This window comes from Eublepharis macularius, chromosome 6 (assembly GCF_028583425.1).
Source record: "Eublepharis macularius isolate TG4126 chromosome 6, MPM_Emac_v1.0, whole genome shotgun sequence".
NCBI lineage: Eukaryota > Metazoa > Chordata > Lepidosauria > Squamata > Eublepharidae > Eublepharis > Eublepharis macularius.
In genome coordinates this window covers 16026438-16052365 of record NC_072795.1, presented here as the reverse complement: position 1 = coordinate 16052365, position 25928 = coordinate 16026438, and the positions used below count along the sequence as shown (strand labels likewise).

General features: G+C 43.1%; 1 protein-coding gene across 1 annotated transcript in view; it reads right to left on the bottom strand.

The window, feature by feature from the left end:
• CCDC39 (coiled-coil domain containing 39) overlaps positions 1 to 18077 on the bottom strand; it is a 34630-nt gene extending 16553 nt beyond the window's left edge. Inside the window, exons 1-9 of the mRNA XM_054982768.1 lie at positions 18023 to 18077; positions 16433 to 16797; positions 13809 to 13928; positions 12171 to 12317; positions 9914 to 10072; positions 8851 to 8943; positions 8458 to 8586; positions 8058 to 8249; positions 474 to 577 (exon numbers count right to left, since the gene is read on the bottom strand). Of these exons, the coding sequence (XP_054838743.1) occupies positions 474 to 577; positions 8058 to 8249; positions 8458 to 8586; positions 8851 to 8943; positions 9914 to 10072; positions 12171 to 12317; positions 13809 to 13928; positions 16433 to 16797; positions 18023 to 18077 (1364 nt within the window). The remainder of the gene's footprint in view (positions 1 to 473; positions 578 to 8057; positions 8250 to 8457; positions 8587 to 8850; positions 8944 to 9913; positions 10073 to 12170; positions 12318 to 13808; positions 13929 to 16432; positions 16798 to 18022) is intronic.
• Positions 18078 to 25928: the final 7851 nt, after the last annotated feature.

Below are 25928 nucleotides of genomic sequence, written 5' to 3'. Positions count from 1 at the left end.
GGGGCTAACAGCAGGTTAGGGCCCCTGATTTCTACCCGGAAAAAAACTCCAAGCATGGGGTTGGGATTAAAACCCTCTTGCCCAGTGCTGGAGCCCTAATCCACTCCCCCCACTCCCAGTAGATGCCTTTTAAGAAAATATGTCACACCTGCTTCTGGATCTCCCACAGAACTTGTTACTAAGCCTTCAGGTTCCACTCTGTTCATGCATGCAACTTCCTTCCGTCAGCAGCTATCCCAACGGTTCCCAAGGGATAAAAGAAAGCAGGCAGCCCACCGCTTTTATAAACATGAGGGGAGCCTCCAAATCAATGGCTTCTCTAGACGATAAGTGGCCCTCCTTGTGACGCTCTCTGTGCCTCCTTGTCCAGCACTGTTATTAAGTATCTGTTCTGTTTTATTAACCACAAAAACGCCGAGAATAACAACCATAGGAAAAAAACAGCAATCACCTCCACCATTTATCATTCCTACCGTAGTGATTTCTCCTGGATTTCCTTTTTCAGGTTAGCTACAGAGGATCTCATCAGTTCTAGTTCAGAAGCGGTCCCATCTACAGTCGCTTTCAGTGTATCCATCTAATTAATTAAGTGAATTTTGAAAAGACATGAAATACAAGTGTATATACTCAAGCCAAACTAGATGTGATGGCATCCTCAGGGCCGCCGCAAGGATGCCGTCTTGATTTTAAATCATTTAAAAATGCCACGAAGACTCAGTGGGCTGAGCCCTTCTTGTCATCATCTCCCTCACACCTTATCAAGCGCCCAAATCCCGCCCCCACGGCTGTTTCAGCACATGAAAAGGTGAACGTGGGAAAGAAGAATGCTGCGTCTGGAGCATTTTAATATGATTTTATAATGGGAGTGGTGTCCTTGTGGCAGCCACAAGGACACTGTCTCATCTATTCTGGTCCGCACTCTTAAGCACTTCAGGGAATCTTCTATTTGTAGCACTGACATTTTTAAAAATTTCTGGAAACCAATCAGTACACATTGCTAAAGTAAAGCAAGCCTTAATTTCTACAGTGAAACAGTATATTCTATATGTTAAGGGAACACATCTCATAGCTTTCTACATTCTAGTTAAAGAAATATCCATTCTAAGCCTTAGAGAGGGCCAGACTACACATTAAGCTTGACACCAGCTCACTGCAGACACCTGCGGCCATCCTGCAGCTGAGAATCCTGGTCAGGACTGTGATGCCGGGGCAGAAGGGCTCCCGCCTCCTTCCCATGCCATTTCTGGGAGCTTACGCTTCTCTGCATATGGAGTTTAAATTGCAATCAATGGGAAGAGCGGAGGGAAACAAGAAACTGATCTTCTTCAGCTGGCTAAAGCTGCCAGTTTTGAATTTCCCACGTTTGTCCCCCAGTCATAAATCCTGCACTGACTTGAATGTATATTCAATCTCTTTTCTGTTTTTACTCTGCATTTTAACAAGGGAGGGAGATGTAAATTGGGAAGCCCCTGAGGTGGGGGGTGGGGAGAGAAGCAGCTGCGGGAAAGATTTGGAGTGGAAAATCTCTGCCACGTCTCCATTCTAAATTCCCCATTCAAAACAGCAGCAGGGCTCTATTACACACATTTGCATGCAATGTGCACTGAGCTTTTTTAGCGTTGTGTGGGAAAATGCTAAAATGTTTCTTTTAGTAGAGAGATCCCATACATGTTCAACTATCCTGCACGTTATAACCTCTTCCAAGGTATCTGGCAATAAGCTGGCACGGGGCGCACTGCGATTGCCATTTGCTCAGGGTTAGAATCTGTCTCTGCTGTAACTGGGCATTTTGTTCCAATGGGATGCTAAACTGAAGGATTACAGACATAATCATATACCTAATTTGGAAATGCCCCCCTCCCCAGCATGTGGATGCTTATATCCACTGATTAAACTGTGGGCACATCTAGACTTGCTGAGAAATCTAAAAAATCACAAAAGTACATTGTGTTAGAGCGAGTGTTAAACTACGCTGCGGAATTAAACGCCGAGCTGGTCAGAGAGGCAAAAGCTTTATTTGAGGAAGTTACATACTTGAGGGAAAGGGGGAGAGATAGATCCTAGCTATCTGACCACATCTTGCAGAGAGAGAGAAGAAGTGTGGCAGGAGAGAGAAGAAGCAGGATATTGCCCTGTTTAGCCCAATAGGAGACAAGACAAGGAAATGACCCCCAGGAAACAAGAGAGGTGCTACTCTCACTGTCCTAACTAAGTGATCCTTGCTGCCCCCTGCGTGGTAGGCTCTTCTTACTTCTTGCTGCTGCAGTACACCAGACATTGTTATTTCTAACACCCCTTCTCAATGTCTAGTGTACAAAGTCCACAAAGTTCAGTCTTTCTCGTAGACTTTGAAATTTCTCTTTGGCAAGTAGCTTGGTGAGGATGTCTGCTATCATTTCTTCTGTAGGGCAGTACCGTAGCTCAACAAGTCCATCTTCTTGCATATTTCTCACAATGTGATTCTTTATGTCAATGTGCTTGGTTCTTGATCCAATTCTTTCTGTATTTGCAAGCTTTATGCAAGATTGATTATCTTCAAAGAGTTGTATAGGTTTGGGTTCATTTATCCCAAAGTCTTTTAATAGTTGTAGAATCCACTTGAGTTCTTGGCATGCTTCTGCTGCTGATATGTATTCAGCTTCTGTAGTTGATGCCGCTACTAGGTCTTGCTTTCTGCTTGTCCAACTGATTGCTCCTCCACCATAAAAGAATACTCGTCCACTGGTAGATTTTCTGTCTGTGATGTCTTCTGCCCAGTCAGCATCCATGAATCCCACTAGTCTGGGATTGTCGCTTGCTGGTAGCTTGAGCTTCAGTTGTGCAGTACCTCTCAGGTATCTTGCCAGTCTTTTGACTGCTTGCCAATCATTCACACTTGGTGATGCATTTTTCCTGCACAGTATTCCAACTGCTGCTGCTATGTCAGGTCTGGTCACTGTACTTATGTAGAGCAGTTTTCCAATTGCTTCTCTGTACACTTTGATGTTTCTCAGAGGTTCATTGTTTCCATTTTGTTTCAGGAAATCTGTTTCCATTGGAGTACATGTTGGTTTTCCATCTTTCATGTCCATGTAGTCTAGGAAATCCATGATCTTTTGTTTTTGATTGAGAAGATAGCTTCCATCTTCCTCTCGCTCTATTTGAACTCCAAGGTAAAAGCTGACATTTCCAAGACGCTTTACTTCAACCTCTTGGTTCAGGTGCTGAATTATTTCATCACAATCTTGTTGATCTTCATAACAAAGAAGAATATCATCTACATAAATCAGGATAAAAGTCCATTTGTTGTCTTTCTTTCTTGAGTACAGGCAGCGTTCTGCCCCGCCTTGCTTGAATCCTTCTTTGATGAGCATTTGGTTCAGTTTCTGATTCCAGGCTCTTGCAGCCTGTTTCAGTCCATAAATGCTCTTCTGCAGTTTGCATACAAGTCCTCTGTCTTTGGACTGTTCAAATCCAGGAGGCTGTGTCATATACACGTCTTCTTCCAGCTCTCCATGAAGAAAAGCAGTTTTCACATCCAGATGCTCCACATGCATCTTCCTTGCGGCTGCTATGCTTAGTAGTGTTCTTACTGAAGTGTGTTTCACTACTGGTGCAAAGGTTTCATCATAGTCTTCTCCATACTTCTGGGAATATCCCTTTGCAACTAGTCTTGCTTTGTACTTTTGTACTTCTCCATCTGCATCAAGTTTGGTTTTGAAAATCCATTTGCATCCTACTGTCCTTTTTCCAGGTGGTAGTTCTGTGAGAATCCATGTCTTGTTCTGGATCAGACAGTCAATTTCTTCTTTTGCAGCTTTTCTCCATTTCTCTGCTTCTCTTGCTGGCATTCCTTCTATGTCTTCCCAGCTAGAAGGTTCTGGTACAGCTTCTGTTTTTGCCAGGTAAGAGAATTTCAGTGGTGGAACTCCTTTGTTTGCTCTGTCTGAGCGTCTGACACTTGGCTCTGCTTCCCCTTCTCTTTCTGTGGGCTCTGCAGGTGTCTCTTGTGTCTCAGTCAGGTCCCAGAGTTGCACAATTTCTGGCTGCTGTGCTGCATCAGCTTCCTTTGGTGTAGACTCTCTGGTGTCAGGCTTGCTTGCCTTCTCTTCTTCATCAATGTACACCACATGGCGGATCTTCACCGTGTCTGTCTCTGGGTTAGGATTCGATATCCCTTGCATCCCAGTGCATATCCAACAAATATGCCTGCTTCTGTTCTGAGATCCATCTTAGACCTCTTTTCCTTCGGAACATAAGTGTAGGCTTTTGATCCAAACACTCTCAGATGCCTTACATTGGGCTTGCGGTTGTACCACAGTTCAAATGGTGTGCTGCTTGCACCCTTTGTAGGTAGCATGTTCTGCAGATAGGCAGCAGTGTTGATAGCTTCTCCCCAATATTTTTGAGGTAGCTGTGCTTCTTGCAGCATGCTCCTGCACATTTCTGTGAGAGAACGATTTTTCCTCTCCGCTATCCCGTTGAGTTCGGGGGTGTATGGCACGGTCAGGTGATGCTCTATTCCTTCAGCTGCTAGGAAGCTTGTCATCTCCTTCCCCACGTACTCGCCTCCATTGTCTGTGCGGATAGCTATTGGTTTTCTCTGGAATCTGTTCTGCACCATTGCTAGGTACAGCTTGAATTTCTCCAGTACTTGGCTCTTTTCCTTGAGCAGGTAAATCACAGTAAATCTTGAAAAATCATCAGTAAAAGTCAGAAAGTACTTACTTCCACTGGGTGTTACTGTTCCCATGGGTCCACAGACATCACTGTGAATCAGCTCCAGTGGTCTTGTCGTCTGCTTCTCACTCTGTTTGGTGAAAGAAGGTCTTGTGCCTTTGGCTTGAATACAGCAAACACATTTCTCTGCATCAGGACATTTTCTCATTTGCAAATCATTAGTCAGATTCTGCCTTTCAAGCTGATATATATAATCCATATTAGCATGTCCAAGCCTTCTATGGATAAGACTAGTACAATTCTTGTGGGTGCACTTTTCAATTAAATTCACTGCGCCTTCAGAGCAATCCAGCATATACAGGCCATCCTCTAATGTGCCTTGTGCAATTAATTCACCTTCATTGCTAATAAAACATTTCTCTCCTTTGAATACAGTCTCGATTCCTTTCTTGGCCATAGCAGAAACCGATATTAAATTAGATTTAAGTTCAGGTACGTATAGACAATCAGTGATCTGCACTTCTCTAGTTTGGCCACTGGGTAGTGCACAACATGCAGATACGGTCCCTTGTCCCCGAGCCGTTAAAGCCTCTCCATTTGCTGTATACAATTTGTCGTGGCTTTCTTTCATCTCATTAAAAAACTTCTCTTGATTGCATAGGTGGTTAGTACACGCACTGTCAATTGCCCATTTGCATGTGCTTTGATCATTTTTACCAACATTTAAACAATTCTTATCAGATCTGCTTTTCCTTTGACCATCGGCATTAGGTGACTTAATGGCTGCATTAGCATTCCTAAAGCCCTTTGTTGGTAACAAAATGTCAGACTGTGGCTAGATAAGGCACTCTCTGCAAGGTTCCCTTTAGAAGCAAGAATAAGTCCAGTGTCTGGCAAAGGAAGTTTTATTGCAGAAAAGGTCCATTATAGTCCACTGTCCTGAATAGGAGACTCAGGATGGTACATGATCATTGTTACCAATGAAGAGCAAGCATAGGATACAGAGTAACAATACCCATCTGGAACAGCCTCCCCCCACAGTTCTCACAACAACATCTTTCAGTCCTGGGAAGCTGCTCTCCTTCAAGGCCAATGCTTGGTGGAACGGTGTTAGACACAACAATCTCCTCTGGTGGGAATGCTGCCTGGGAACTGGTGCACCTGGGGAGAAAGCACTTAAACACTAGAAGCATTAGAAAATGGAGTCAGTACAGTTTAGATATATACTGGACCTGACACCCATCCATCGTGGCGGTTGCTTGCTAACTCTCTGTGAATCACGAAACCAACAGTCTTCCTTTAAATGTCCTTTCTTTCTGCAGACGCTGCAGGAGAAATCCCTTCTTGAACTGACTCTTAAAGCTAGCTCTCTTGGCTCACTTATATGATCCAGTTTGCTAAAACTTTCCTCTTGCAGTCTTGCAAGCACATAGTTTAAGCTTAAATTTTCTCTCATTTCCAAAACATGTACTATGTTTGTATAAGATTGAGGAAGACTAGACAGCAAAATTATAGCTAGATCCTCATCCTGGATCTCCTTTCCAGGGGTTCTTAATTTCTGTGTTAATTCCATGAAATTTGCAATATGATCTTTCAATTGTTCCTGAGGCTTCATCTCAATCCGATACAATTGCCTCATTAGCAAAATTTTAGTTTTAATTGATTATTGACGGTTTATTTCTAGAAGAGACGTCCACATTTGTCTAGAAGTGGGCTCATGAATAACTCTTATCAATTGTTTATCACTTAAAGCATTAATGATAATAGATCTTGCCTTATTGTCGTGCTTGACCCATTTGGCTTCCTTCTGAGGATCTCCAGTCGGTTTTTCATCTGTTATTGCAGACCAGACGTCCAGTTGAATAAGATGGGCTTTTATTCTTTCTGCCCAAAGATCATAGTTCCTCCCGTCGCCTAGTCGGTCGATCTGGAACCCCTGCTGTGCTCCCCAGGAGTCCGCCATCTTTCCTCTATTGTCTGCCCTCTGTGCTTTAGCCTGCGGCTACGGCAGAACTTTTATTGCTCTCTCTTAACTTCAGCTTGCGTTAATTGCCTCTGTGGCCCATTACCCTGTTAGAGCGAGTGTTAAACTACGCTGCGGAATTAAACGCCGAGCTGGTCAGAGAGGCAAAAGCTTTATTTGAGGAAGTTACATACTTGAGGGAAAGGGGGAGAGATAGATCCTAGCTATCTGACCACATCTTGCAGAGAGAGAGAAGAAGTGTGGCAGGAGAGAGAAGAAGCAGGATATTGCCCTGTTTAGCCCAATAGGAGACAAGACAAGGAAATGACCCCCAGGAAACAAGAGAGGTGCTACTCTCACTGTCCTAACTAAGTGATCCTTGCTGCCCCCTGCGTGGTAGGCTCTTCTTACTTCTTGCTGCTGCAGTACACCAGACATTGCATTTTGTTCCAATGGGATGCTAAACTGAAGGATTACAGACATAATCATATACCTAATTTGGAAATGCCCCCCTCCCCAGCATGTGGATGCTTATATCCACTGATTAAACTGTGGGCACATCTAGACTTGCTGAGAAATCTAAAAAATCACAAAAGTACATTGGGGGTTTAAAAGAACACAAAAAACAATCAACACACACATTTTCAGCACATGTGCAGAAAACTTACCCTTTAGCTCAGTTGGCCACTTCCAGCGCTACTACACAGATAGCACCACTGAGGTGGGAGCGCTGCAGTCCGGCCTGGTGAGTGCTGCGCTGCCACACACCAGGGCAGCACCACACCAGTGCAAGGCAGGCCAGCCCCAGGGAGCCCCGCCAAAGGTCAGAAATGGAAGGGGGAAACAAGAACCCTTTTTACGAGGAAAGGCAGGAAAGGGTTTGCGGGGGAGGGGCCAAGAGAAAGTTCTTGGGGAGGCAAAGGGAGGAGGGATCAAAAGGGGAAGGGTGTTTGGCAGGAGACTGAGAGCCAAGCTACAAGTGACGCCTGACACAGGTTGGACACTTGTCAGCTTCCCTCAAGTTTTGAAGGGAAATGTAGGCATCCTGGTCTTGCAGCTGTAATGGAGAGCCAAGCTGTAAAACCAGGACGTCTACATTGCCCATCAAAACTTGAGGGAAGCTGACAAGTGTCCAACCTGTGTCAGGCGTTACTTGTAGCTTGGCTCACAGACAGGGGCCAAAGGGGAAGGGGGTTAGGGATGGAGAGGGCTAAGGAGACATTTGGGACAGGCCACAGATAAATGGCAAGGATTTTTGTGAAGGAGGGGGACCATAGGGTAACGACGGGTGGGGAACAACAACAGTCTTTCTGAGGGAGAGGGAAAGCCCATCATGACTGCCTGGAAACACCACCACCCCAATGAATTTCACGGGGCTCCTCCCTTGTACTTCCTAGACTGGTTTTGATATTTGTCACACAAATGTTCATATTACCTCATCCTGCAGCTGGTTTCGATTACTCTCCTCTTTCTGGTAGTCTAGCCTCAGCCTGGCAGCCTGCCGATCAGCTACGCCAATTCTCTTCTCGTACTCCATGTTATTGCCACTCTCATTCGCCAGAAACTGGATTTTGTCTTTAAGCACGCTTTCCTTGGCTCGTATCGCTCGCCTGGCCTGGGCTAACAGCTAGGTGAAGAAAAGGATGCATCTGAGAGAGCATCCTGAGCAACCAACCACCAACCCGTATACTAAAATGCACCATAAAATAAAATCCAGATATCAATTAACTTCCAGACCTTAAACCAAAGTGCCAAAGTATGCGTGCACAATATCTCCTGAGTACCCAGAAGCCCAAATGCACTGCAACTAACCCAAGTCCAAGAAAATGGTTTACCAAGCCACAATGGTCTATTTCTTGATCTCTTCTCTGCATTTGTTCTATGGTGTTTTCCCACTGTTTGATAAGCTCTTGTCTCTCGTGATGAACCCTGCGGAAATCTTCAGCTGCCTTATCCAACTCGATCTGTAATAAGAGATGGAATGCAAACATAGGCGCCTGCATTCAAAAAACCCTGCAAGCAATGGGAAGCTCATGAAACAGGATTTTCCCAGACCCTCCCTCCTGCTGCAGCAAGTCAGGAGCCTCTCAAACAGAACAGGGTGCAAAACGGCAGTCTGCAGTCCCTGTTCCCTTCCACCAGCAGCCAATGTAAGGGCACTTCCACCAGCAGCCAATGACAAGGATACAAGTCATACAGCAAAATCTCCAGTTGCTTCGTGGACACACCTGAGCGGCTAGGGTTTCTGTCAGCTCGTTGTCGAGAATTTTGCGCCTGCGGTTACAGTCTTCAGTCAGTAATTCTATCTTCAAAGTCAGCACCTGAAATGAAAGGATGATGAACCTTGTAGATTCTTAAAACTGGTTACCAAAATATTATCTCTGTCATATTCTGAAAAGGGATGGAACCTCAAGGTCATTGAATCATTCTGTCAAAAGGGACTCACAGATTACCCGGTCCAACTATGCAAAGTTCACTATCATGTGTTCCCTTCCACATGGATCAACAATTTATGGCAAATTTACCGTCCAATTTTGTGGCTACTTGATGCAAATTATTAACATTAGGTTTTAATCTGTCATCAAGATAACTGGAGCATTAAAATGACATTTTAATGCTAACTGGATTAATATTCAATCAATATATTGTCAAAGGCTTTCACGGCTGGAGAACGATGGTTGTTGTGGGTTTTCCGGGCTGTATTGCTGTGGTCTTGGCATTGTAGTTCCTGACATTTCGCCAGCAGCTGTGGCTGGCATCTTCAGAGGTGTAGCACCAAAAGACAGGGATCTCTCAGTGTCACAGTGACACTGTGCTACACCTCTGAAGATGCCAGCCACAGATGCTGGTGAAACGTCAGGAACTACAATGCCAAGACCACGGCAATACAGCCCGGAAAACCCACAACAACCATTCAATCAATAGTTTATTAATACGGTCAAGCACCAGCACAGAATGTCCAAAACTGTTCCTTCGAACAGAACACAAAGTTGCAATACATAAAACATAATTTACACAAAATTCTTTGAAAATAAATAATAGTTTAATCAATAAATATTTCTTTCCTGGATTCCCTTCTTAGAAAAATTCCTTTGAAAATAATTGCTGTGCTTTGATGCAGTGGAGCCACCCCGGTTGCATTATGGTGAAAACTGTCAGGAAGCTCTCCTCTTGTCTGCGAGGGCACATATGGCTTGGCCCCACATCTCTTCCCATCTGTTCTGAAGCTACAAGTAACAGAGAGTTGCTGGTCAAAAATCACACTCAGCCATTCAAAAATGATTCCCATACCCTTAATTTCCCATCATCTTGCTGGGCATATTTCTGGATCACCATGGCATCATTGTCTTTACGAGCAGACTCTTCTAACCAAGCCTCTAATGCTTGTTGGTCCCAGTTCATTTGGCATCTTAAGGCTTCCAGCTTCTGTGTCACTTTGAAGACACTGTTCTAACAAAGTTGGAGAAAAAGAGAGAGACATCAGAAAGGTGTACAAAAGTCATACTCATATGAGAAATGCACAGCTTCTGATAGCCGCTTTACCATTCGTCCAAAACTTAAACAGCTCAAACAATGCCAGACTACATTTATGTATACTGCAGGTCTCTACTGTCTCCTCTCCAAAGCAATCCCAATTCCTACTAAGTCCATAAATCTACCCTGAAGATCATCAGTTATGTCATAAAGTTATGAGCCCCAATGAATGAACACAACTGGCTTTTATAACAGGACATGACACTTAAATACTGCCTTTCAGGACAACTTACCCCCACTCAATGCAGTTTACAAAGTATGTTATTATTATCCCCACAACAATCACCCTGTGAAGTGGGTGGGGCTGAGAGAGCTTCGAGAAGCTGTGACTGACCCAAGGTCACCCAGCTGGCTTCAAGCAGAGGAGTGGGGAATCAAACCCGGTTCTCCAGGTTAGAGTCCTGACGCTCTTCACCACTACACCAAACTAGCTCTCACAAAAGGGTATTATCAACTCATCACACGGGAAGGTTTTTAATGCATATTACTTTTTCCAAGACAGATAATTAGACTGGCAAGCTTCTTCCAAATCCTTGCCAGATCTGTCATTTTATGGAAGTAATGATGGGCTGAATCTGAACCACCTGGACCAACCACAGTTATGATACAGAGTTCTGCAAACCCCCAGGATTTTAGCAAAAAAATTGGAATTAAAAAACCCTGATTTGGGCACACAAAATCCCAAAGAATTTAACAGTGTTGTCTGTGAATGTGTACCCTGCTTAAAAAAAGATTAGGGTGATCTTAATAGGAGTGCAAAGATACAAAAGTGGCAACCAGAAGCAGAGATGAAAATGGATTCAGCTTTCCCTGCCCCTTCTCTCCCCCCACAGCTCTGGGGCAGGGGGAGGTCAGTGAGTGGGCAGGGACGTTGATGCAAGCCAGTGTGAGAAGGAAGCAGGGGGAGGACAGCTGAAGCAGATGGGGAGGCAAGTAGGGTGAGGCAAGCCAGAATCATCATGGCAGGGGGACAGGTGGAAAGATGAGCAGTGGAGACGCTGATGGGAAAGGGGAGAAGCCAGGGGCAGAGATGGGGGGAGGGAAGCCAGAAGCTGCACCAGCAATGAGGAGGGAAATGGGGTTTCTCCTCTCCCGCAAGGGTCCCCCCTCCTTGCATACCAAAGTCTATAAACAAGTTTTTAAAATCTTATAAAATTAAGTGGCAAAACTTGGGTACAAGCAATCTTCAGCCAGCACCAAGGGCCAAACTACATGTTAGATACTAACTGTAGCCCAATGGCTTTTTTCTTTCAAAGGAGGAAGAGCTGTTTTTATGTGATTAAGATATACCGTCCTTTAGGACAAGTAAGAGCAGTTTACAAAGTTTGTTATTATTATCCTCACAACAATCATCCTGTGAGGTGGGTGGGGCTGAGAGAGCTCCTAGAAGCTGTGACTGACCCAAAGTCACTCAGCTGGCTTCAAGCAGAGGAATGGGGAATCAAACCCGGTTCTCTAGATTAGAGTCCCGTAGCTCTTAACCATTACGCCAAACTGATAGAATGTATTTAATTACTTCACTTATAGCCTACTTTTCTCCCCAACAGGGACTCAAAGAGGCTTATAACATTCTCTCCTTCTCCATTTTATTCTTACAACAACCCTATGAGGTAGGTAAGGCTGATCTCAAGGTTACCAAGCAAGCTTCCATGGCAGAGCAGGGATTTGAACTTGGGTCTTCAAGATCTTAGTCTGACACTCTAATGACTACCCCATGCTGTAATGTAATACATGTCAGGTAATACAGACTCACCGCTAGACCATAGGAAGATTTCTGATAACCGTTACCACATTATATTGGTTTAAGAGACAAGCTACTTAAAGATTTGCATTGTTAAGATACTGTATAAAACGACAGCTGCAATCAAATAGGACTAAGGGCAACACCGTTGTCATGTGATGATATCTTTTGTTTAAGGAAGCAACACAGTTCATTTGCAAGACGAACAGGGGAGAAAACTTCCATCCTAAGCAAGATAATTTTCAGAAATTGGATGAAATAATTGAAACATACTTCTTGACTATTTTTCTTCTCCCTTAATGAAACCATCTCATTCTCCAGCCTTTTAATCTCACTTTTCAGGCGTCCCACTTCTCTTTCTGCAATGGCTTTAAAATGCTTTTCGGTTTCAATTTCATTCTTTCTTGCTCTGGAAAGAGACTAAAGAGAAAGTCAGTTAATTATTTTTGTAAATTGATGAGCGATGATGATTAAGAGGCATCATTTACTGTTTCTTCATTTTCTTAATGAAACAAATTAGAGATTAAAAAATGGATGTAAAGTTATAAAGTGTATAACGAAAGATTTCTAGGAGTTTTGTATGAAAGATCTAGTATTCTCTCTCAAATTAGTCCTCTATAGCTAGCTAGCCAAGTGATACAAAATTTTCAGATGAATCCATTATTTTATTTTTCTGGAGTCCAGTGTTGAGTAAGACTAGAATCTATAAATGAAATCCTAAGAAGAGTTACTCCAGTCTAAGCCTGTTGGGTTTAGACTTGAGAAACTCTGCTTAGGATTTCACTGTATGACATTTACATGGGTCTCTCCTCCGTCTTACGGCCTGTCTGTTCCAGGAAGCATGACTGCTATGCACGGCTTACTGTCTTGAGCTGACATATGAATTAACTGACACTGATGAGGTCTTTTTACCAAAACAGCTTTGAACGTTATCTGGAAAAATATCCATCTGTTACATGATAAAAGTTCAACCATTTATTATCCAACCAGCTTGTCAGTTAAAATATCTCGAATTTTAAGTGTAAATATCTTTTACAGTATTCAGTTAAACATGTTAATGAGCTCCCTTTCAGTTTCCTGGACTCCCTTCAATGTATGAGATTAATATTTTTTGTGCATTTTCAGAGAATAGATTATTTTGCTTTAAAAAATTACAGAACATTTATGTTATATATTATAGGTAAGATCCCACAATCCACAAACACAAAGATCACAGATTCCCCCCCCCATTTCCTCTCCCTGCAGTAGTTTATTCCTACTTCTGCAGTTGTCCCAGATTACAGAGATCAGTTCCCCTGAAAAAAACGGCAACTTTGGAAGCTGGACTCTTTGGCGTCACATCCCTGCTGAGGTCCCTCCGCTCCACAAACCCTGCCCTCACAACGCACCACCCCCAAATCTCCATGGATTTCCCAAACTGGAGTTAGCAACCCTGCCCCAGTCCATGTGGGCTATTAGAAAAGGAGGATCTTACAACCCTTGGAATGAAATGACTTGGGGGGAGGGAACATGGGCAAGATCTACAGTCTTTGTATCCACCCTTATATGAGCAGAAGGCACTTTCACAGATATTGAGGAGGGAGTGTTCCATTTCATGGATTTCCCGCTTAAAGTGCAGCTGCCCCATGCTATATAATCCCATGCTGTTTCTAAGGGCTCCCCAAAGCTGGAGAGGTACTGAAAACCCTACAGACAAAGCAGTTTGAACTTATCAGAAAGAGTCCAGTAGCACCTTTAAGACTAACCAATTTTACTGTAGTTTGAACTTAGTTACAGATTTGGGGGGGGGGGGGGAATAAATTAATAGGTCTAGTATCGAGTTCTTTTTGTTTCCGACTGCCCAGTCCCAAGTACGAGGTCACTGTGTTCTTAGGGATACATGAATTTCAACAAAGCGTTTCAGCCATTTACCTGTGTCAAATTAAATTCCTGTTTGACGTTCTTTAAGTGTGCCGTCATTGCTGCAATACGCTCTTCGTAGTCAGCCACCTGATTTTCGATGCTGACCTTTTCTTTTTGCATATTCCGAAACTGGGAAAACATTGAAGGTATTTTAATGTTAGTTTGAAGTCGTTAATAACACTCTGTTTTGAACATAAACTGCTTCCTGATGGCTGGGCCTCCTCTTGGAAGGGGTGTGGCATTGAAAAACAGAGCCTCCTCCGTGAATCCTTGTCAGAAAGTCCTTAGGGACCACCTGTATAGTATGGGACACTATTCATTTTATTTAGTATATTTTTATCCCACCCTTTCCCTAAGGAACTTAGGGTGGCATACATCAGTCTCCCCTACTCCCTTTTACTCTCACAACTGTAAGCAAGTTAGGCAACAAGCTTCATGGCAGACTAGAGATTTGAACCTGGATCTCACAGATCCCAGTTTGAAGCTCTAACCCAGTAGTCCCCAACGTAGTGCCTGTGGGTGCTGTGGCGTCCGCCAACACTTTTCCTGGTGCCCACCAAGTGTTTTTAGAAAGCGGGCAGGGCCTGGTAACATTTTGTGGTTCACTCCACTTCTTGTAGTGGCCATTTTGTAGTTGACAAGATCCTTCTTGTACAGCTGCCATTCTGTAGTTGTACCCACCACTCTGTGTCAGAATTTCAAAAGTGCTTGCAAAATCGGAAAGTTTGGGGACCCCTGCTATACCTCACTAGCTCACAAGGGTTTTTTAGCCCCCTCTTCTCCCTTTATCACATTTTACCCCATTTTAGCTGATCCTATACTGAGCTAGGTATGGCTAATCTACTTAGTTCAGTGGGGTTCGTTGCACATAAACCCGTCTGAGATGGAACTGTAAATCTCTTGCTGGTCATAAATTTTCAACTCCTACATACCTATATAGTATAACTGCTTGAATAGTTAAATGCACAGTTAGAAACTGCTCACTGATACCTGGTGGTCATTATAGTTGCTTATTTTCCTACCATTTTCAAATTTCAGAACGGGGATGGCAAACAAAGAAGCACAAAGTGGCTACTGCTACAAAACAACTTGAATTTGTTTCTTTAAAAAAGAATACTTATATTCTTTGCTGCTTCCAGAAGCTATTTTTGTTCTCAGTTTTTGAAACTAAAGGCAGAACAGAGTGGACATTAAATTCAACCTTCAGGGGAAATAATAAATGGACAAACCTTGCCACTCGCACAAAAGCAAAACTTTTACTGTATAAAATGGGGTTAAACAAAAACAGGGACAAGGATAACTAAAAAGAAGGCTAAGTCTTTCAGTGGAGATTATCCAAGCAAAATCTTCGTGTTCAGAGGCAACAGGACTCTGCATACTGGGTGCTGAACAGCAAGGACCAGAGGAGGACTGGGCTACAGTCTCCAATCCTGCTTCTGAGTTTTTGGGAAGCATCTGGCTGGGCCAATATTGGAAAGAGGCCACAACAGTGTCTCTGTTTAATTCAGAAGAGTTCTTCTTACATCTTCCTCTGTGGGAATGCTACTGCATCTGCTTTGGGGAACAAAGGTCTGAACCATCTCCAGTCCAGGGGCGGAACAGAATTATTCTGACCCTGTCTGAAGATGGGATCTTTGACTTTCGAAAGCTCACACCCTGAATATCTTGTGGCTGTCTAAGGTGCCACTGGACTCAAATCTTGCTGTTCTACTGCAGACCAACATGCCTATCCTAAAACTAAGATCAGAACCATGAAAATCATAACATTAGAGGTGGATTCCTGCTGGATCAGACCATCCATTCTTTCTAGTCTAACATTCTGTTTTATCCAGTGGCCAACCAGGTGCCCTAGAGGGCCAACGAAAGGGCAAAAAGGCTGAGACTTCCCCGATGTTGCCTCCTGAGCACCGATATTGAGGTTAACTGCCTCTGAATGTGGAGGTTCTCCTTTATTCACCCTGGTCAGTAACCATGGGTGGATCTTTCCTCCATGGATCTGTCCAATCCCTCTTTAAAGACACTGATTCCAGAATTTAATGAATCCAAAAAGGGTCCCTGTCGGCATCTGGTCGAGTCAAAATCAAGGACTCCAGCAGCACCTTCAAAGGCTAACAAACAACAGACGCTTGCTCGCTTCATTGGACGCAATTTAAGGAGAGGAATGGACTCCTCACAGAGAGGCGGTCGGCATCTTCCTTTGATAGTGCAGCTTGTTGGGTCTGCAAACAGCCTATTAGTACAGAAATTAGGGTTGCCAACCTCTAGGTAAAACCTGGAGACAGACACCCACCCCCACCGATTTCCAGCTTATTTCCAGACTAGAGTGATCAGTTCCCCTGGAGAAAATGGTTGCTTTGGAGGATGGGAGGGTGGACTGTGTGTCATTACACACTCCCCTCCTTAAAACAATGCCCTCCCCAGACTCCACTCCCAAATATCTGGGAGCGTCCCATCCTGGAGTTGTCAATTCTGGGCATTTCTAAACATTGCCGGGGGAGATGGAGCGCGCGCTCTCCCTCTTTCGAGGCGGCGGGGGCTGCAGGCGCTGGTGCGGGGGCCGTTTCCCGGCTTCTCTGGCCCACGCCCCGACTCAAGCGGCCCCTGCCTGCCTGCCTCCCCTGCCCGGGCTTTGCCTTTTCCTCCAGCCTCTTGTTTTCCTCGCTGGCCACGGGGATGGCGAACCCATCGTCCCAGTTGAGCTCGGCCAGAACCGAGGCGGTGGAGCCGATGGTGGCCCTGCTGCTGACGCCGCTGATAACGTCGCCGCCGCTGCTGCTGCTGCTACTGCGCCCGTCGCTGCTGCCGCCGCCGCTGCTGCCGGGGGAGTTCATGGCGGCCCTCCAGCCGGACCCGCTCCCCGCTCTCGGGCCTACGCGGCGCAACCGCCAGCAGCGCCGTTGGTTGCCTTGGCAACGCACGGCGCCGGGCCTTGGCAACCGCCACGCCACGCCAGCGCCGGCCTTTCCCCACTCGCCGACGCGCCCGCCTTCTCCACTCTCTAGCCCGCCCCGGGTTGCTTATGGGCCTCCAACGGGTCTCTCCGCTTCTCCGGGAGCGATTCTGCATAAGCTTGCTTTGTAAGGCATTGAGAAAACGAATTCAGAACCTCAGGACAGCAGGATTTGAGTCCAGCGGCACGTTAGAGACCAACAAGATTTGTAGCGTATAATTGTTGTTGTTTACTTACAGTCTGCCTTTCTCATCCCTGAGCTCCAAGGCAGATTACACACTCAAGTGAATATAAGAGCAATAGCTAGGACTTTCACAGAGAGCAAAAATACAAGATGACCAAAGAGGACATTCAGGCTGCAATCCTAAAGACACTCTCCTGGGAGTAAGCTCCATTGAATAACATACTTCTGAGTAGATCAAGATGAGTAGCCATGCTAGTCTGTCTGTAGCAGTAGAAAAGAGAAAGAGGTCAGTAGTAGCACTTATAAGACTCACAAAATTTGTGGTGGTGTATGAGCTTTCCTGAGTCACAGCTTACTTCTTCAGGTACCTGTGACTCACAAAAGTTCATACTCTAACACAAATTTTGTTAGCCGTCTAAACCTTCTTAGGATTGCTCCCACTATGAAAACTGATACAATAGGATTGACAGCCAGTAGGAGCATGTTTATTTTTTTCCCAAATTCTGTTTATTGTTTTTAAAATCACTAACAATACAAATAACTTTTACAAGAATAGGTATCTATAAATAATTATTACATACAGTATACATTTTCTAAATTATTATACATTCATACAATCATAACATATTTACAATTCATATACAATCATATAGTGGTTATATCTTATTGTATTGAATATCCATCCAGTTATGTGCTATTGTATCTGAGTATGTGGAAGTGGATGTGTATAACTAGTAGTGGAGATGTAAGAGCATGTTTACATCTGCAGACGTTACACAATACCCTAGTCTATAATCCCTGTCCCTTACCATGGTATCTCTTTGAGCTAAGAGAGCTTTGACCCTTGAGAGCTCATACCCTGAAAATCTTGTTGGTCTCTGAGGTGCCACTGTACTCAAAACCTGAAACTATCATTACCATAGAGTTCTGTTCACTTGTTATGATTTTTGGCATTCTCACCCTGTGAAAAGGGAGAAAATACTAACCACAGTTCTCCCAACACAAGCAGTGGCCACTTCATGTGAACAGGGCACATATGAATGTTTTCCAGATCCAGTGTGCACAAATGCGTAGCCTTAAAAAATTTACCTAAAAGAACTGGAAATTCTTGACAGATGAATGTCTCTCTCAGAGCACTGAACATAGCGTTACTATTATCCCCACAATACAGCTGGGGAGCTGAAGCTGAGAGAAGCAGCCAGCCACCACTGAGTTCATGCAGTAGTAGGACTTGAACCAGAAGAGTGCTGATTCACAACCCAACCACTTAACCACTATACTACAACAGCTGTATTTTTCTAGACCCGCTTCTAACCATACTGTTCTTTTGTGGGACTCACTTTCCCACATCACATGAGTTACTATTGAGGAAATTGAGAGCCCCGCTGGATCAGACCAGTGGGCATCTACTCCATCTTATCTCACATAATGACAAATCAGTTTTCCACAAATGGGGCACAGAGGCCCAGGCCTTCACCTTATGTTGCCTCCTCCTAGCACAGTTTAAGGTGTACAGACTCAGGATATGGAGGCTCGCAGGGTTGCCAGACTCCAGGTGAAGGCTGGAGATCTCCCTGAATTACAACAGATCTCCAGAGGACAGAGATCAGTTCCCCTGGAGAAAACGGTTGCTTTGGAGGGTGGACTGTACGGCATTATACCCTGCTGAAGTCTCTCCCCTTACTGAACCCCAGCCTCTTCATGCTCCACTCCCCAAATCTCCAGGAATTTCCCAACCCAGAGCTGGCAACCCTATCCCTTTGGTCTTTTGGGCAGAAGAACAAAAGCCAAATTTGCCAATCAGCCTCCCAGAAGCTTTCCTCCCAATTCATCTTGTTCCTCCTCTCTCTTGGACCTTCTGCTAGAGAATTGTGACTCGTTTTTGGGCCCCCAGACTGCAGTTTGAGAACTATCCATTTATAAGATCCACTGCTGTAAAATAAAGTGATGATACAACATTCAAAGTACACAATGCAGCTGGCATTTCCAACATGAGAAAGAATTAGGGTTTTTTTTAATGAAACAATTACTACAATACCAACAGTGCAATCCAGTGCTGATTTACTCCAGTCAAAGTCCATTGATTGCACTGGACTCTGCACTGGATTACACTGTAACTCACTAATCGAATTTACATTCTACAAACATCAACAATAACCTTGGCATTGTTTCTACTACAGGTGTGATACGGTTGACTGTGATCTATGTTACCTGCTTATTCATTTCTTGATTGTTTGGCTATGGCCCCAAATATGTAACCAACAATACATGTACACAAAGAATTAAAATTTTGGTATCTGTAGACAGTTTTCATTTTACTATAGCAAAACCACAAATAACACATATTTCTTGAAAGTAACGGATATATAAACTTTGTTTGCTCCAAAGGAATATCAAAAATAGAATATCACAGATCAGACTGTTACATAAAACCATGAGTCATTAGCAGTCTGGTACATTTGCAGAGACAAACTTTGTTTTCGCATGTCCTGCTGTAAAGGCGCATAAAGCCACCATTTCTGTTATAAATAGGGTATTGTTGGCAAGCAGGAATTGTATTTTTGTTGATTGGCCTCCAGGAGGCAAAGAATCTCCAGGACAGTTGAACATTAGATTAAAAAAATAAAGAAAAGAGAGTGTGGAGGAGAAATTGGCTTGGTCGACAGTAACATCCTAAGCAGACTTTACATCCTTCTAAATGCACTGATTTCAGTGGACTTAAAAGGGTGTAACTCCACTTAGGATTGCATTGACAGTCTTCCAGAGCTCACTTTATGGTAGAGAAAGGAGTTAGAGATGGAGGTTAACACCATCTCCTAAGAAGAACCTCCAGTTCTTTCTCTTTTCACATCTTCCTTGTAGTCTTCCCAGAAACATCTTGCTGCCCACTGCTGGAAAAAGGATGGGCACAACCCTCTGTCCATTCCAGCCAGGCTCTACTTGTGTCCAATGGGGCTTCACTCTTGGGTAAGAGTACGTAAGTGTCAAGCTTCCAAAGGGTTTTGTCTCAGTACAACAGGGTCTAGCCTCCAGAACCTGCTCCCAAAGCCCAGGACCAGATGATAACATAAGCCCTTTCTTGTCAGATCAAGTCAAAAGTCCATCTAGTTCAGCACTTTCCTGCTAGGCAGTGGTCAGCCAGATGCCTCTGGAAGCTTAGAGCATGAATGAGAAGGAGGCATTCACCCATTGGTTGTTTCCAGCATCAGATTGTTTTTCAGTCCCCATAGAAATTAGATGGAGCTCTCATGGCTCACGGCTGTTAAGAAATCTATCTCGTCTTGAACAGGTTAGTCCCTGGCATCACCAATTGAAATGATCAGGTGATGGGTAATATGAAAAATTTCTTTCTGAGATTTGCTGGTCAGCATAAACCATACTAGATAGCCTGATTTTTCAGATAAAGCATCTTCATGGATATTTGTGTGAATTTGTTGGGTCCATTCTTCTAAAGGCAAATAAACTAGATCTAATCACATTTTGTGTCACAGAATCCCCAAAATTAATTATGTGCTTCATGAAATGATTGATTTTTCTGTATCCTGGCTCTATTGCCAAACATTGGAGGATCCCAAATTAGAATTTCAGGGGAAGAAAATGTATCTGTTCTGTATCCCTTCTTCCTGTTCCTTTCTTTACTTTGTATAGTTCTCCTGCCCATTAGTCATATTTTTCCTAACCCCTGTCCATGCTTTAGCTTTTCCCATAGCAACTATAACATAACAAACCACTATAAAGAGGCATTACTTGCCATGATTTTAAGGGCTGTTTCACACATGAGATTCTCTGAACACAAATACATGTGAATATAGAATATTCATATTAGTGTTCTGTATGATAAAAAATACACTGGAAATATTCACATGTGGCACTAAACGGAAGAGTTGTCCTATATTTCATATCATTTGCAGAGCAGCTGCAATTTGTGCAGCAACTGTGTTTGCTGAGTGTAAATTCACATTTCTGAGAACAAACCCTCAAGATGTGATTGACAGACATACTCCCTAATCATCCATAAGCATAGGTGCTTAAGGTATAAGTGCTATTCACATGGCAAATAAAATGTGCAGCTGCTTTTATGGAACCCTTCTTTTCTGAAGAAAAGCCATAGAAATGTTGTCCTGAAAAGTCAGGTGCATAATTAAGAAGTCAGTTTTTCATGACGTATGTTCTATGATACACCATGTATTAAACAAGACCTTTCCCTCTCTGGACTCCTGTGCTTTTAACTTCTGTATGACGAGAAAGAAATCCCAGGATCATGAGGGTAGCCTCCCTCACTGAAGCTCAGCCTGTTACGGAAGGATTTGAGTGTAGTGGCACCCTAGAGACCAACAAGATTTCCAGGGTATAAGCTTTTGAGAGTCAAAGCTCCCTTCTTCAGATACAGTCAAGCAATGAAAAGGGTAAGCGAAGAAGGGAGTCAGGATGTAAAGGTACAATGCAGCTTGATTAGAGCAGACATTAGCATCTGTAGTGAGATAAGACTCCTATGTCTATAATCAGCCCTGATTTTTTAATTTATTTATTTTATCTTATTTATTCAATTTTGATACCGCTTCACTTCAATTAAGTTCTCAGAGCGATTCACAGCAGTTACAACAGTTAAAACCAAAACAAAAATATAATATTCAAGAAAATCACAATAAAACAACAGCCTAATACAAATAATTAAAAGCCACTCTGATCCCAACCCCAGCCTATAAAACCCTGCGGATAACAAAAAAAATTCAGGGAGATAAAATTCACTTTGCCTCACAGAAGAATATTAGATAGCAAAATCATGCCGGAGTAGTTCTACCTTACAGAGTTTCCGAAACATAAACATCATTATTCCATTATTCAGAACTTGTAAATAAATTTCAAGTTCAGCAATCTCACATTGTAATCTGCCTTTGACTTTGTTTACTGCTCTGAGTGGAGCATTAATCTGTCTAGAAGAGTGGTATATAAGTGCAATTATTATTAAGGGGAAAACCATAAATGCTACTTTGAACTGGAAAAGAGAGCATGCAAAAAATAACTCCAATTAGTTTGTTTAGATATTCCTTTCCATGCTTGCATGTGAACAAATATTCCTAACATGCTCAGTGTTCATCCACGTAAGATGCATATTGTAAGACACCTGTGTTCAACGGGCAGCCATTTTTCACTGTAGAAGCAAACTAAAAAAGAAAGAATCCAATGGCACTTTGAAGATTGACAAAAATTAATCCCATAATGGCTTTTGTTCCCTGACCTGGAAAGTAAAGGCAAGCCTGATTGTGTCAGATCTTGGAAGCTAAGCAGAGTCGACCTTGGTTAGTAATTGGATGGGAGACCTCCAAAGAAGATCCAGGTTGCAGAAGCAGGCAATGGCAAACCACCCATTAGTCTCTTGCCATGAAAACTCCACCAGGGGTTGCCATAAGTCAGCTATGACTAGATGGCACTCTCCACCACAAAAGTCTCGAGCTCACTTTGCCAGGGGCATGGTATACATCTGTGAAGCTGATGAATCTCTATTACTCTAAGCAACAGAAGGGCAAGAATGGGAAAATGATGCAAAGGGACCAGTTTCAAACACAATTTGGTCAAAAGAGTAATCAATCTGCTAAGAGTGGATTTGCTTCAAATACACAGACACAGCCTCGCTTTGTAACATGCCACAACCACCTTAATTTATGGATCTCATGCGTCTGATGAAGTGAGTTCTAACTCCTGAAAGTATATGCAGGAACAAATGTTGATTGGTAGTCTCTAAAGTGCCACTGGACTCCTCTTTTATTATTCCAGTAGATGGTGCTGCTTGTCTGCATTTTAGTGGTTTTATCATTATTTTTTTTAATAAATGAATTTATCTGTGTCCCTCCTGAACAGTAGCTTCATGCTAAAAACATCAAACCCAGAAGTCTTTATGGTTTAAAATCCATATGACTTCCGTGGAAACAAAACAAAAAGAGTTCTTACAAAGAAAATGAGATCATAATAAGTGACAATTTAGTATTTCTCTGCAATGAATGAGAGACTCAGACATTTCATAGGGTTGACATGGCTCGGGAAGAGTTCCGATGCCTTTAAGAGTTGCAGACCAGGAATAAGCACACCAGATGCTACTCTTCCTTTAACTTAATCAGGAAAGTTGTGTGTATTATATTTCTGTTCATCATTTAGATGCAAAAGACATGGGTGAGCTGCCAGAAAGAGGCAACCCTGTTTCCCGTTCTATTTAATTCCATTTTTGGCACCAAAATCTTTGACACTGATTGGCTAAGCCAGTAGCGATTAGAGGCAGGGAGACTCAGGTTTGAATCCCCACTTTGCTATGGAAGCATTTTGGGTGACCTTGGGCCAGTCATATACTCTCAGCCTAACCTACCTCCAAGGGCTGTAGTAGGGATAAAATGGAGGCAAGGAGAACAATGCAAGCCAATTTAGGTTCCTGTTGGGGAGAAAGGAGGGTGCTGAAAGAAATCAGCATCCAAGAAATCTACACCATCAGCTTCAGGAGGCTGTCAACAAATTTCCCAAGGTGACTTCTGAGGTTTGAGGTGCATTGAGAGCCATTCCACGTAAGTGTTTTCAGTTCAGAATTTCCACTGCCCCTGGAATTTTCCAGCAGTTCATGGAGATCCTGCTTTTGGAATTCCAGGATTTATTCCATACTTTGAATATGTTCTGGTTATGAGATCAACAGAGGGTTAACTTATCTAAAGACTGCATGAAGTCCTTCTTTGTTTTGACAAATCAGATCTCCATATGTGAAACTGGAACTTGTAGTGTCACATTCTTGGGCTATCTCATTGATGCTGCTGGTATTCCCTCTATTAAAGACAAGGTACATGCAATCCAGGATGCACCAACCCCCAAATCCAAAGCTGGAGTTTCAAGCCTTCCTGTGGCTACTCAGTTTTTACCATGTTGGCCCTTCCACAAAAGACAGCCATACTGAGCCACTGCGTCTCCAAAGAAGACCAGGATTGTTATGCAGAGGCAGGCAATGGCAAACCACCTCTATTAGTCTCTTTGCCTTGAAAACTCTAGCAGGGATCACCCTAAGTTGACTACGACTTGACAGCACTCTCTGCTGCAGCCACTGCATCGCCTACTGAAAAAGGGAATTCCTTGGAATTGGACTAGCCATCACGAAGATGCATTCCAGAGCATTTAGAAGTTATTGACTTCTGATACTGTGTTTATACATTATGAAAAGAGACCACTGATGCTTACTGTTGATACTTCACCTTATGGTGTTGGAGCTGTGCATAGCTACAAATTGTCAGATTGTGCAGGGACACTGATTGCTTACTATTCAAGAACTATGTCATCTACTGCAAGAAATTATGTGCAAATTGATAGAGAACTCGATGCTGTTATCACAGATGCCAAGAAATTCAACAACTACCTCTATGTCCGTGCCTTTGAAATTTGCAGAAATCGCTACCCTCTCTTAGGGAGTGATAAGATGACACCCTTACTAACTCTCACCGCATATGCAGTGCTGGAGTATTTTGCTTAGTGCTTATGATTATACTTCGTTCTAAAAATGTGGAAGAACAATCGCTTACACTGACAACACTTGGAGTTGGTTACCACCACTTCATATTTCTGATTTGGAGGTGTGTCCTTCATTGGATGTCTTGATGCTGGAAAGTTTCCCAGATGCACCTCTTGGATTAATTAAGGATCCCAGAATTGCCTTTGTTTTAAACTGGGCATGGAGGGGATGGCCAGCCGATTCAAAACCTGCCAGCATTTGTTGTTTGCCCATAAAAGGATATTTGTTATGGGGAAGCAAGTGATCTACCACTGAACTACAGCTACACTCCAAGTTTGCCTCTCATAGAAATCTCTACCACAAGGGTATAATTTTGAAGACTGATAGCAATATATTAGATTTAGCATGTTTTCATTAGGATTTGAAAATGCATTGTTTGTATTGTGTAGACATTTGGTCTGATAGCCAAGGCATTTCAGCTTACAGATGGCACTGTAGTTAGGCCCCAAATTGTACACTGTGTTGTTGTTTAGGAAAAGGCTCCCCGTAAAAACACACCTTTGTAGCTTTTGGTTAATAACCTCCTAACAGACACAATCAGTCTTCATTCTCCTATTCCTGCGTTCTTCTAATGTCTTTTATGGCTCTCGCTGCACACAGCATGAAGCCATGGAGCTGTATTCATCAGTGACTCACACCCTTGCTTAGGTCCAATTTTCATGGTAGCTATACAGAGAGAAGCGTGAAAAGTTCCTCTTCCATGCAGTGCTCAAGACAAAAATCGGTACTCATTACTACTCCAAAAGACTTGATGCCCTTTGGAGATGTTCAGCCATTAAGGATGTGCATGTGTATAAAACTTAGTCACCTTTACCTTTTCAGTGCTTTCAAAATAAAAAGAATCCTTATTATTGCTGATACCGGTCAGTTGAAAGGTGACTGGTGATCCGGTAAAGTACACAATGTCCAGGATTGGGTACAGAGAAGCAAAAGGTTTGATCTGGTTCAGATTAGAAATATATGCCCTGAACCCTCAAGCAAATACCTTGTTATAATTCTCCCTTTCAGCCAGGAATGGGATAGAATCAGAGTCTTTTCAGAAGTTTTAGAAAAGGAAAGATAACTTTGGCTCCTAGAGAACAGAACTATAGACAGTTGTTTCTGGGCCATTATGGAGGAACTTGCTTTTGAAAAATATGCATTTGTTCCAGCAGAAGACAAACCAAGCTCTGTCCAAAAACTTCAAAACAGCAAGCACTTTGGTAATGGGATCATTTGTTCTTTGATTTCAAGCCAATGAAAGGAATAGTGGTTAAAGTGTGGGGATCTGATGTGGAAGACCCAAGTTCAAATCCCCATTCTGCTCTCGGGCTTGTCACTCTCTCTCAGGCTAACCTACCTCACAGGGTTTTTGTGAGGATAAATGGAGTAATGGAGAATTATTTCTACTGCCGTGAGTTCCTCAGAGGAAGAGCAGGATAAAAATGTATTAAAATAAAATAAGCTGTATTCCCATAA